The 14107-nt window shown below is 43.9% G+C and overlaps 1 protein-coding gene across 2 annotated transcripts in view; it reads right to left on the reverse strand.

Annotated features, from left to right (window-relative positions):
- Positions 1 to 1445: 1445 nt before the first annotated feature.
- The window catches only part of NR4A1 (nuclear receptor subfamily 4 group A member 1), a 70715-nt gene continuing 58053 nt past the window's right edge, over positions 1446 to 14107 (reverse strand). For both annotated transcript variants that reach the window (XM_069653893.1, XM_069653892.1), the window contains exons 3-7: positions 12259 to 12388; positions 11254 to 11405; positions 10482 to 10684; positions 7059 to 7237; positions 1446 to 2321 (exon numbers count right to left, since the gene is read on the reverse strand). In XM_069653893.1, the coding sequence (XP_069509994.1) occupies positions 2065 to 2321; positions 7059 to 7237; positions 10482 to 10684; positions 11254 to 11405; positions 12259 to 12388 (921 nt within the window). In that variant the 3' untranslated portion in view covers positions 1446 to 2064. The remainder of the gene's footprint in view (positions 2322 to 7058; positions 7238 to 10481; positions 10685 to 11253; positions 11406 to 12258; positions 12389 to 14107) is intronic.

Below are 14107 nucleotides of genomic sequence, written 5' to 3' on the forward strand. Positions count from 1 at the left end.
GATATTGCAAGGGTGACAGGGAGGTTCTATGGGAGACCCCTATTGAAGCAGGGAGCGGGGCCAAGGTGCAAGGAGCATAATTTGCGATTGATTAGAAAGGCATGCAATCTATTTTAGAGCAGAGTCTCTTGATGCCCAAGGTAAAACTCAAAAAGGTGCAATACACCGGAACAATCATTAAATGGTGGCATATGCATAGCATGGCAATCTAAAACATTCCAAGCAGCTCATACATGTCCAGCAGTAAGCTAGAATGTAATGGGGGTAGAAGGTAGGACACATGCAAGTTTGTGGTCAGACCATGACCAGCAACATACTTTGCATAAAATGCACATCTACATTGAATGGCAAAATGTAGTGATACAGACAGAACATGTTTAAGCACAGTCACACTGCAAGATATTCGGAAACTACAGTGAAACCCAAACATTTATCAAAGTGGGGGTGGGCGGGGCAGAGGGGGAGGGAGGTACGGACAGTGTCTAAAAAGGTTTATGGCTAAAACCCATAAAAAAAGTGCAGACTACAAGTGTTGGGATTGTATAAAAAAAATCCAAATTAAGTACTTCCACAATACCAATAAACTCCATCAGACTATAAATTAAACCTTAATTCACGCTACTTTCACAATTGCATTTACTAGGTCGGTAGTCCACATCAGTGCTATAGTTAAAATGAGCCGTTTAGTGGCGAGTGTTGGTTCAAATTTTAGTGCGATGGACTTTGCATTGTTCAGATAGTGTTTACACCTTAAATTTGGCACACCTTAAATTTGGCACACCCAACGTTTGTAGACTTCCCTTCTATGTGTGTAATCTTACATTTTGAAAAACTATCAGGTACTCCAATCACTAGATTGGAAGAAACACACGAGGAAAACTTCCACCCATTAACCTTGCTAGTTGTGCATATATCACAGCTTGCACTACAACCAGACTAAACTGCTCGAGACTCATTCACTTCCGTTTACCATATCATAAGATGGATCTCAAATGATGCCTTCCATTAGGTTATTATTTTGAGCATCTCAGGGACGGTGCATGCAATAAAAATAATCCACTATGCCAAACCTAACACGTGGGTCAAACATTTAGTGAGCTAATTTGCTTCATCCACGCACTTTCCAGACTCCTTTGGGGACGCTACATTGAAACGCAAACGCCACCATTCGAGATGGCTTCCACTAGTGCTCGGCATGGCTAAAACAGCGAGGAGTTCCACATTTCTACATCCACACAGGAAGAGTAAGTACTTCCCCTTTTGAATTTGAGTGTTCACGGTTTAGGTAAGCAGTTTGACTATAGAAACTGCAGTGCAAGCAATTGAACGCTGACAGCAGGTACCTATTTATAACATTCCCCTGCAACTCCAGGCTTCCACCTCTGGGCTATTGTAAGGTCAGAGAACATGGTATCTGGTGGGCATAGACAGCAAGCAATCCAACATTAAACAGTATTTTTTTTAATTCAATATATTAAATATATATATATATATATTCAGAAAAGTCACAATGTAAATCCAGAAAAATACACATATAAACGCGAGACATGGGTTCCGTTACTCCAAATTACTATATATATTTATATATGTACACAAAGGCCAATGGTGGCAAGACTACGTGACAAGAGCCCTCACTATGCTGGCACCTTAAGAGTCACCCCCACCGTCCTCATTTGTAGGTCGCTGTCCTATTTACAAATATAACTTCTATTTACAAATGTTTACAAAATGGCCACAAGACACCAGGACCATGTCGCAGTGAAGAGCTTTGGCGACTGATGCGTCGCGTTTATTCCCAAAGTCCCATCTTATTGAAATGTCTTTTGCCACTGGCACGCCACCACAATGGCGGCAGAAAACAAAGTAAAGGTTTAGGCGCTTCAGTCTTTTCAGAAGGCACATAAAGGCTTGCTCTGCAGCAAGCAGAGTTCAGAGAGGCAGAATGCACCAGCATTTCCCCTGGACCCCAGGTCTGCGAGGGCTGGCAAGTCCCCCATAAGTTCGTTCAGTCTTCATGATTGTGCGTGCAGAGTATTGGGGCTGGCCGCCCTTTGGTAAAGTGCTTTAGAAAGGCAGGGTGTCCATGAATATTTTATCCACAATGGGAGGGGACGGCACCAGGTCCTCCAGCTTCAGGTAGAAGATGCGCTGAAGGCCCTGGGTGCAGAGAGTGCGCAGTTCAGGAAGCTTCCCCAACAGTTTGGACAGGCAGTTGGTTCGGCCCTGTTCACTGAGGGTGGTCGTAGCATGCTCCTTCAGGCAGCTGATAATTTTGTTTTGAAGGTCTTCCACTTTCTTGGGCTCCCTTAAACCATGTCTATCTAAAATTAAAAAAAAGATTAGCTTTAAGTTATTGGTTCTGCACCAGCATTAGAGTACAAAATATAAGCAGAGGAGCGATGAAAGCAACAAAAGAGGGTCCAATGAGAGGAGGCTAAAACATAAGGGTGGAAAGGAAGGAAGGAGCCAATTGGATCCCATTCTTGATACAATGTACTTTTCACACGTTATTAATGCCCACCACCAGATGGTGATCACCCAGAGTCCGGACATGCATCACTTTTCAATAGCTTGTCTCTCTTTCAACTAAAGTATAAACACGATACCATACAGCTACTGAAACCAAACAGTCATTACGCCACAGCACCACATTTATGATCTCAATCCCACAGGGGCAACAGGTTCGGCAGAGACAAAAAAAAAAAATCTATCTTTGATAAATTTATTTCAGGAGGTCAGAAGTGCATAGCATCATCATAGTAGCTGGGCATACGTGAAGTTGCAAATTACTAGCTAGGCAGAGAAGTCTCACCCTCCTCATTACACCCATCCCCCACCCCGACATGAAAGCACAGTACACCATTTGTTACCCGCCACAAAGGAATTCTCACTTGCCAATAGATTCGAGGCATAGGTATATTTTGAGCCCTGGGATACACAACTAAAGGGTGGTTATTGTGGCCGTGAAAGCTACCAGCAGAGCACCGAAAAGTTAAAGCTTGGATGGTAGATGTGACTCGACCAAACAGAGAATTAGTGTACCAGCTACTATTCTCCTTTGAAACAAGGAAAGAATTCCCAAAAAGGATAGGAAGTACAAATAGTCCCAAAAAAAAAAAAAAAAAAAAAACAACACCTGAAAACATACTTAATCTGTGGACCGGTCGGGGGAAGCAGCAGAAGGTTTAGTCTGTGCCCTTTTGGATTTGTGGTAGCAGCAGAGTAATGCCAGAGGAAGCAGCTCCAATTGAATATGAACTTTAAAAAGGAATGGTTTGCCCAAAATGTTTATTGCCCAAAAAGATGGGCAATAATAAAAAAAAAAATGCGAGTATATTTGTTTTAAGTATTGCGTTTGAAAATGCTGCAGTTTTTCTTTCCAAGTTTCTCAGGCTCCTCCGATCCTGAGAAATTTAGAAAGAGGCTTTCCCCCCCGGGGAGCCCGAGAGCCCCAAATGGGAAAGCAGATTTAGACAGAAACACTGCAGCAAACACAACCGTGTTGTGTTTCTGCCTGCCTTGGCTTTCAAATAACACTTACCGAGATGCAGCTGCAGCTTTTCTGCCTGTAGTCTCCGGTCCGCGTCCTCTGAGTCCCGGCACCAATGAAGGAAAAGCCACCCAGTGGTAGCTTTTGTTTACTACAGCTAGCTGGCTTTTCCTTCATTAGTGCCGCAAAAGCCAGAACAGGCGGGCATCCATTTCACAAAATGGATGCGCCCATGTGCTTGCTTTTTCAATTTTTGAGCTTGAATTGCTCAAAATTACATAGGAACTTAAAAGTGCGAGTATATTTGTTTTATTATTGCCAATCTTTTTGGGCAATAAAAAATTTTGGGCAAACCATTCCTTTAGGGTGAAATGCATCTTTCAGTTTGCATGCACTACTACAACCAGTGTAAAGAAATATGGGAGAAGATCCATTTGAGAAGCAAATATAGATGCACTTTGAAAAAGGTTGGATCTTCCCAACCACTCAAGATTTTTCCTTACAAAAAAAAAAAGTTACTTACAGCGGTGAGATGAAACATTGGGTACATGATTGTATTGGAACATTAAGCGAAATTAATTGGGACTGGCGACTCCATCATGCACTATAAATTAGTTTGATACCAGGACCGAATGGAAAGAAAGCACTGTAAGCTACCAGGTTACTTAGTTCTTCATGGTCTACAATAAAGTTTGGCTAACACTTTCCATCGATTTCCAAAAATGAAATTTTGTGGGCAAGAGGCACACTGCCCCGTGGAGTGTTAGTTTGATAAAGATAGCAGTAAGATCGAAACTCTAGTGCAGCCATTAATATTGTGTGAAATTGCAGAATTTATGGGAAATTTGCATTTTGTTCATGTTCACTAAATCATTTTTGTACTCGTATTTTTTAGGCAGCTATCAAATTTCACTGGGAATTGAATTAAGCCGATCTTCTCTAGTATATACATCGATTTCACTTTTTTCCACCCCATTTGTCTCACATGCTTGAAAGGTTGTATTGCGAACTATAGCCGACAACCTAAATGTAGGAAAATATATTTACTCACAAAAAAAAACCCTGTTATGAATGAGACTAAGTTTACTAAATATTTTACGCATAGGGATTGGAACTATAAAGCACGCTTGAGAGGAGTCAATTTATAAGGTAGAAGACTCTGCCAAGAATTAACAGGTTGTCAGATTTTGTTGCATTTAGGAGCTCAGGAGGAGGGCAGTCCTGCGTTCCCCCCGCCCTCTTCCACTAAGGCTTTTTTAGATTTAAACTGCAACATACTTAAAAATCAGATTCATTCAGCCCACGAAGCTAAAGACCTAGCCACACATTTCCGGTAAGCCGCAACGTCGGATATTATCCTTGTTCAACAACTTGGGCTGACCAAGCAATCTTTCAATCAAAGCTAGGCTTTCAGGCTAGCCATTTTATAGAAACTCAGTTCCGACGTAAACAAAAATATGTATCTATATTTGTTCAGACAATGAATATCGTATCTTATTAGCAACACATAGTGCACCCTATGGCACCTTCTCAAGGCTGGCTCTTTTGCTTATTTTACAAATCAATGATGCCATCAGGAAATATCCCATTGGGTCCACCTATACAACAGCCTACATGCTTCAGTTCTTAACGTTCACTGACGTCAGTACAGTCCAGAATTGTTGCTCAGACATTTGATGAATTTTGCCATCCTTACAGATAAGCAGTACCCCCGCCCCCCGCCACTCCTTCACAGTCCTGAGAGTTGAAACAAGCTCCAAATTACATCTTGCAAAAGGTTCAAAGCATAGAGAAAACAATGGCTTTTTTGACAACGGTGTATTAAACAGTTCACCTGTTCTTTATACTAGCCCCGATGCCCAGCTCAATAGAAACAAAGGCTATGCTGTAGGTACTATACTGCTAAAATGTGTATTCGGTGCCATCCTGAGGCAAGCAAGGTAGTGGCAGTCGTGAACCAGAAAGCACAGCTCCCAATGGGTTAGGGGGTCCAGAGTAAAGGATTTCCTATGTGCGTGTGGTAAGCGGAGTGGCTGCAACCCCTCGGTACTTGTGGTGTGTGGAAAACAGCACCTACAGCCTAGACAGCCATCAGACCAGGGTCGTCTTACTTCAGGCCCTGATGGCCAATATTCAGGGGGTAAATTTGCATGAAATTGTTCTAAATGCATGCAAATTTATTCATGAGGGATATCCTGAAAACCAGTCAGGATTCCGGGCCTGGAGTTGGACGGATAGCACCCCTTCACGCCTCCAACCCTCTTGAGGTTTAGTTCACAAAGGAAATGTATACACGGAGGGCATCATGCAGGAACTAGTGCACAGTTTAATGCATTTCCATGCAGAGTCGTCATAATTTACCGGCATTTTGGTGTAACAATGCGATTGTCTATGTGGGTGGATTGGGGTGCAAACACATACACAGCTCTATAATAAGAATGCCACCATCAGCGCACCCCTCAAAACTGCAACAAGAACAACCAAACTAAATGCAGCTACAGGGGTATGCACCCCATGGGCACTAGACGATGCAAACAATAGATGGAACCACACGTGTGTACACAACTATGAAGCACAAAAGGAAGCGCGTGCTTACAAATGACCACGTCACAATGTGGACACAACTACAAGACTTATAAACAAGGACAAGTGCATGTTTGTACATGCCAGAGCTACTGTTGTCATGCCAGGCATTAACAAACAAAATTGAAAGGCCTTTAACAGCAAACTTTTTTTGCACTACATAAAAATGCCATAAATTATATAGTCATTTTACAAAAAAGTGTAGAGTTCAGCGGGACTAGAACGATGCCAAGAAAGCAAAGACGGGATGCCACCACCTGTTTTTCAATCCAGCATTGGAATACATAGGTTTGTGAGCGTGAACTCCAAAGTAAAGCTACTGCTCCAACAGCTATATTTTGTAGTTGTCTAAGCACACTCAAGTAACATTTAATTTAAAAAAAAAAATATGATGTTACGAAAGCCATTATGAAACATTTGCTTTGTGTACACGGGACGGTAAACAAAAATCTGCTAAAAGTTCTAAGTACATAAAAATAACGCACCAAAATACAGTTTAGTATGCACATTATTTCGTACATTGGCCTTTAATGGTCTAGATTTTTTTTTGTTTAAAAAGCCCATCAAGGACTGAACTACAGATCATGAGGTGCTTTTACCACAAAGCGGCCGTGTCAGCATTCTCGGCTATTCACACATGTTCGAGGAATGCAACAGCCATGCATAGCCGCCATATTGTCTGAACTGTAACCACTGCAGGGACCACTGGCCACCCACTTTACTAGAGCCTTCATGTAAAGGGACTTTAAACTTTTCCAATCAGACTAACTCAATGTAATCTCTGCACGCGTCCTATGTTTTAGCACCATAAAGGGTGCTAGGGGCAATATTTTGCTCTTGCACAAGGAATAGAGGGAGGACCTAATCGAGGTACCACTTAGGATCTGCAACCACCATTGCATCAACTAACTTGTGCCATCTTCTATACATAACTACCCACAAATACACGAGGGCACGCAGCCAGGGAGCAAGAATGCACACGCACCTGTGATGATGACGAGGGCCGCCAAGCAAGAGAAGGATGGGACGTCGATGCTCATGCGCTGCAGGCTCTGTGAGAACTCTAGGATGGCGTCGATCCATTCACCAAACCCTCGGACACACTGCATTCGATGGAGAACCACCCCGTTGCAGAAGATTAGCTTCCCTTCTTCTGGCTTCGACCTACAAGGACATTAGAAAGGTCAGATGGCAGCTGACATCACACCGCTGAAGCAAGATCTTGATTTTGTATAAGCAAATAGTCATATTGGTGAACACAGATTTCGCTGTAGGGTACCTTCCAAAGGACAGCGTTTAGACCAGTTGTAGATCTTCTTTAATGCACTGTATGCGTGCTACTCGGTGCAAGAAATGGGAAGGCAATCCTAAAATCCTGAATTGGGCAAAAGTGATCTCCCTGAATGGAAACCAAGAGCTCAGACCACCATACAACAGTGTACCGAGTTATCAGCTGTTCCAGTACTGAGACCAACTTCGAGCACAGAAGAATTGTGCTCCAGCGGCCCTTTGTTTTGCATTTAAGCAAGATCGCTGCAGAACGAGCAACGACTGGGCCATAGTAAGGGATTGCAGTTTCTTAAAAGGGTAAGGGCGTTGCAGGACTAGAAACAGAAGGGGTGCATACACATGCATTTTGTATGAAACAATCATGCATATTCTTTACATTTCTTTGAGAAACTATTTTAAAAGCCACTGTTGGTCTCACATGTGCTTTGCATGCTGCCAATTACAGGTTTCCACACAAAAAGGGATACATTTCTCAGTCCATTTACATATTGTCTGGATGGTGTATTGTGGAGTTACCCACGTTAAGTAATTTGAGTGGATTTTAAAAATGTGTTTAAAAGCCTAGCACTTCACTGCCATGACTCGATTCCTTGACCCCATCGTTTGAGAGAAACGCTCCTCTCCCCTCTTGGCGACAGAAGATGGATTCCCAGAGAATGTTTCGCAAATTCCCAACACCAAGGCTACCAAATTCAGGGCGATTGCTGCTCATACCAAGACATTCTCTGCCTTACTACTAACTCGTGCCCCCCCCCCCTCCCTACAATTTGATCTCAAGTGAGGGAGGGGGAGGGGTTCCAAGTGAATGGGGGGGGGGGAGGATGAAGTACAAACATTTAGTCTGTGCTGGGCTTTCGGAGCATGACTCCTCGCAGGTTCCAACCGTAATGGGCAGAAAATTGTGTCAATGCAGACATCACAAGATTGGGTTTCCTCCGATAGCTGCATATTATCTCCAGGCACCCATTCTCGCTAAAGACAGTGCAGTAATATTTAGAGGCGCCACTCTTAGCAAATGAAAATCCTTTTCTGCAAAAGCATGCATGACCAACCAGCCCCTACAAAAGCAGGCAGGCAACTCCAATGAACAATAGCCCAAAAGAAGAATAATGAGGGGGACCGTCTTGCCCCCGATCTAAACTGTGGAACCGACCCACCCCCGCAAATTATGAATGTATATAGCCACCCCCTCCAAGCAGGTTTAGAGAGCTTATACACCCTGCACTTCCCCTGACGGTGTGCGGTGGAATGCAGCACCACCACCACCACCACCATGGATACGGGGGCGGGAAGACATGCCACGGACAGTTCTCTAATGTAGCATGAAACAGACCATTTCCTACCATAATGTAACAAGCTAGGGGTGATCCCAAACAATGGCACAGGCAAGCTACCACATAAACTTGTACCCCAACAAAATGTTCCAAACAGCTCAGAGCTAGGTAGGCCACGTAAATAATTAAGGGCAAACCACCACTCGTACAAAGCACGCCATTGACTGTTCCAACCAAGAGAATGTCACGGGCCAAGACTGTCGGACCCATTTACCCCCTCCATATCACCCCCCACAAAAACGTTCATGTGCAAGGGAGTCCTCCATTGCAGGAGGGGTGGTAACTATTTCAATCATGGCCCAATGCTGAAGATTCCACAACAAATCTCTCTAGAAAACAAGTTAATTACTTCACTACACTGTAAAAGACGCCTTACTTTTCATTTCACACGATCTACAAGGCTAGTGAGTTCCTAGAGCCTGGATGTGCACAGATAAAAAGTTCTTAACTGAATCGTTCTGTCAATAGTGTCCTATTCAGGGTATCGAATATACCACTGAAAGAACAGGGTTTTTGAGTCTCCTGGAGCCAAAAAGGTCCCAGGGCAGATCATTTGGTGCACTGATAGTTGACTATCTGAACACTGCCTTCGTTTTTCACCATTGCAGCATGCTATACGGTCTTAAAGCAGCTGTAAGGTAAACCGTTGGCACTACATAAAATATCTAACAAGCCAATCAGATCTGTATTTAGCCACTTGTGCACGTTTGCTTGCTAACAGTCAGCAACACTGCTGAGAAAGCATGGTCAGAGCCAGATATGGGAAGAATGTATATGTGTGTGGGAGAAGAAGTAATTGGAGTACATTAGGATGCTGGTTTGGCATATGGCACGCAAACGTTATTTGAAAGGACTGTAGGCTCAGTGCTGGAAATTATTTACTGTGGAGTCAAATCTCACAGCGACAGGGGAGCAAGCTGGGGCAGCGGGATGGCGTTTGTTCTCCACCCATATAAAACATGTCTCAGAAGATCCAGAGACCATAAAAATAAGCCAAAAGGAGCCTTTCCTTTAACGTTGCCGGAAAAAAGTATAAACGATTCACAGCTTTTAAACCTAAAAAGCTGTAATTAAATATTTCCATCCAGGTACAATCCTAACACGTGATTTCACAGGATTCCTGATCAGACTTTCAAGGGATCTTGTGTCTAAGTGTCTCACCACCTGGTCCTAATGATCCCAATTTTGGCACCATTGAAATTACAGACTTAAACCACTTAACCAACTGAAGTTGGCAAACTTTTTTTTCCAGGTCAGAGAAGTGTTTTGCTGGATTCTGGGGGGTCGTGTGGATGGGGGGGGGGGAAATCCAGCCTAAAGTCCAGCCTAAAGTCCAGCACTGGGCAGGCAAGGGTGGAGAAGAACGTAAGTTTGGGCACCATAGAGGATTAAGTCAACCATTGTTACTTTGTGGAGCTCAATGCAAGAAATTAATTGTTCCTTGAGTCAGTGAGCATTTTCAAGAGAATAGCTTAGGAGTGTTGCCCAAGGAGGAGAAGACAACCAACTAGATTCCCCCAAAACCAACTAGTTGCCCCGAACCCCAAACATGCTCTTTTCATCAAAACTTTCCCCATGTGGGACTTTGAGGACTATTCATTCTGTATAAGGAGGGATGTAAAGCCATGCTAAACTCTCACCAGTGCTTAACCACAGCAAAACCCTTTCGAGCAGACATACAATCCTTGTGCAAGAAGCTAGAATAACCCCAGGTTGGTCAAGACTTGTGCGACATCAACATTAAATAGTACTCTTCCACTGGAAGGAAAGGACCATCCCCTCACCTGTAGGCCAACCGCAGAATAAAGAGCTCCAAGAAAGCAGACTCCAGCAAAAGTTCCTGGTCCTCTTTCGGGAGCTCCAGGAACCCCTGGATCCTCTCTGCCCACTTCCGAATCACGTCCATGGAGCCAGACAATAGGTCATAAAACTGCTGAACGTCCACGGAATCTTCTTTCTCAAACTGCAGTGGGGTAGTCTCCTGAAACTGGATGGACATGTGGAGACGTGAACTCTCAGCAAGCATAAAGTAATTAGTTGGCGGGGGAGTCGGTAGCATGTTCTGGTTCCAGACCATTGATAGCAACAGGGTAGATGGCCTCTGGTGTCTGAACAGCTTCAGAAGAGGAGCACCCCAGACACAGATATTATCCACACCAGTTTCCAAAGGACTCGTGGCGTTCAGACCAAAGAATGAGACTTGGTCATTCTTAAACAACTCAAACATTGTGTATGCATACCCCCCCCCCTCCGCCCGCCCCCACTCCCAACCCTTCCAATTCTGTTCTGAAAGAAAATCAGCACAATTGCGGAGATCTTCAAAAGAGGCCGACATAGGCTACAATTGGGTAATGATTACAGAAATTGGAATCGAGAGGAACCTGGCAGAAATAGCTACAGAACAACGTGATATCAATAACTAGAATGAAATGGTGTGGATCTGGCATATATTAAATTTGTGTTCCAGCATTAAACCGTACATACATGCAAACCGTTCCCCAACTGGCTACAAATTAACAAAGGACAACAGAAGTTAAGAAATAGTATTACTCTTACCCTAGAATAGTCGAGTTTGGTTGCGTTTGGAACAGAGTCAATGTGCGCCCGAACAAGCGACGTGATTAGGGTCGCTGGAGATGTATCTGGAACTTGCTTTGGTTTGGATGGGAGCCTCCCCCTGCGGCCTTTCAAGCTGTCTGTTCTGACCACTGGAAGATATGAAAGTAACTCGTTAGGATAGAGACAAGAGGTGGTTTAGCCACATCAAAAAAAAAAAAACAAACCAAACACATTAAAAAAATATATATATATAAAAAAAAAAAGGCTAGCATGGCATTAAGGAAATCGGACATATCCACGATAGGCGCTGGATAAAGCGACCAGTGACCGGCAGCAAGTTCTACAACAAAGGGACCCAATGTAGCATCTATTAGTATTTTTGCAGTGTGCTCTTTTATGGTAATGGAGGATATTATAGCCAATTTATGAAGCAATCTGCGCACAAAGTTGGTACACGCATGTTCATGAAGGCAGAACTGCACTGGTGCAAGAGCACACAGAACGAGTGAAAAAAGACGGATAGGACTGGGAATAACTAAAGCAGGCGCAGGTTTACTACAGTAAGTTAAAATGTATTTTGAAATAAAGCAGACCATGAATTGTATATGCTTCATTTGCAAAAACGAAAGTCTTCCAATAGGCAGCGGGGCTGCAGTTGGAAACCTCTGGGGCACAGGTTGCAATGCCCTAAAGACTTCAGCTCCCAAAAGTGCCATCAGTTCAGAGTCACTGGCCACCAGGGACATGGAAAGGCTGTGATCTCTATTAGTGCCTTATACATGATTACGACATAGCTTAAGGTAACTGGGGTTGGGAAGATGGGGTCTTGCCAGACATTTCATCAGGGGTTAAGGGACGCTCCACGACTTTTTCCTGCATGGTCGTGTGTTGAAAGGCACCCTGGAGGGATTTCGTGCAAAAGTTCTGGGATCTCAAGCTGGTTAGCGGACAGGAAGCCCAAAGAACTGCTGGTTCAGAGTTATGACAAAGGGAGTGACTCACCTTCCTTGACCATCCCAACATTCAGGCACTTCTGAAATCGGCAGAACTGGCAACGGTTCCTACGCCGCTTGTCGACGGGACAGTCTTTGTTGGCTAGACAGATGTACTTGGCGTTCTTCTGCACTGTGCGCTGTGGGAGGAAGGAACAATTGCTGGGCATCAGCAAAGATTCCAAAGAGCAGAAACAAAAAAGCTATTCATTTCCCATTTCGTGCTCTTCAGCAACTGTCTACAGTGAAGAGTTGGGCCCAGGAGGCACACAACACTGCCACTGATGCACAGGGCACATCATTGCAGTGGTCCTGTAGAAGACAGACACATTTGCAGCAGGCAACACAGCGTTTCCACAATGGTGCAGTAAGCAAACCATAGCATGTCCCTTTTGGTACACCGCAGTGCACAAATTGCCGGATACACCAAAGCAATTGCTAAAGGTTGTGCAAACAGCAGTAACCACAGTAGCAGGCATGTCACTGCCCTCTATCGGGACAAAACTGCAACAACGTCCACTGTAGAATTCACATATCGTGCATAGCGAAGGGGCATTATTGATCATTTAATAAGGAGCTACACACCGTCTCCTTCAAAGCAATAATAGGATAAAACAGAAGACAACATATTTTAAGAGAGAACGCAAAACAACCTCAGCTGTCAACATAATGTACATAGTGGTTCAACAAGCACAGCCAAAGGGTACACAGCACAGTCCTGACGAACAGCAGTCTAACATGGTATAGCATCTTACAAAACTCAACCAACCCAAGAACAAAGTGAGCACAGCGCTAGGGCACAGAGATGCAACAATCGAAGGTCCTGGCATATCAGGGAAAGGAGCCTGTCAAAAGACAGCCATCACACATGTCCCTAAGGCGAAATAATAAAAATAAAACACTGCCCGTTAAGGTCAGCAACTACATATTCAAAACAACCTCCAAAAAGCCTTTAAAAAAAATAAATAAAACACAGCCTCCCACCTAGACCCCCACCATCCACCCACAAACTCCTCAGCACACTTGCATACTGACCCTTCTACAAGGTCTGGAGGGACTGCACAAAAGTATGAACAATTCTACCGGTACTTCTAGACGAGAGCACATTTTGAAATTGCAAAACTTGGCCATGGCTAATCTCTTTCCTGCCAGGTCACATGGGAAATCAACGTTACATGGCCATCTGAAAAAAGATGGGTGAGGGCGGGCCTCAATATGCCAACAACCACCACTGGCCAAGCCTTCACAACTACCATAACAGTCACCTTAGGACAGGGGGTCAGGAACATGCCACTCACTACCTTGATTCCCTCACCATCGATTATGCCGTCTGTCTAGGGCTGATGGGAGTTTTGTCAAAAACATTAGCCACGATAAAAGACTGAATTAACTGGGATCAGCACATCCGCTTCCGCCTCTCCATCCAACTGGACTAAAGCCATTCGAGTTAAAACTAGTGTCACATTCACTGCTCGATTAGGCACACTCCCTCAACCTTGCCGTGTTAAAAATACCAACTATTCTGGAATGGTGTAGCCAAACTGGTAGCTGGGCAGTAACCTTGGGACCAGGCCACTACCACCGGAAGCCATTTTACTGGATAATGTTTAATGTCCAAATCAACATCAAGACAATCACCAACAAATATGGCTATTCACAAGAGGCAAGGGATAGTAAGAAAATACGCACTTTTACTTCCTTTCCACTCGTCTCGTAAAAACAAAATTTACAAAACGTCCCTATACGCAGGATCCATGGTTACCTTTATGAATGAACGTATACATTATCATTTACTTAGACAGGATGCCACGGTACAGATCAGAACTGAAGCATATGCTGTACCGTGACTTGTAACAAGA

Source organism: Ambystoma mexicanum, chromosome 3q, assembly GCF_040938575.1.
Source record: "Ambystoma mexicanum isolate Mex_15411 chromosome 3q, UKY_AmexF1_1, whole genome shotgun sequence".
NCBI lineage: Eukaryota > Metazoa > Chordata > Amphibia > Caudata > Ambystomatidae > Ambystoma > Ambystoma mexicanum.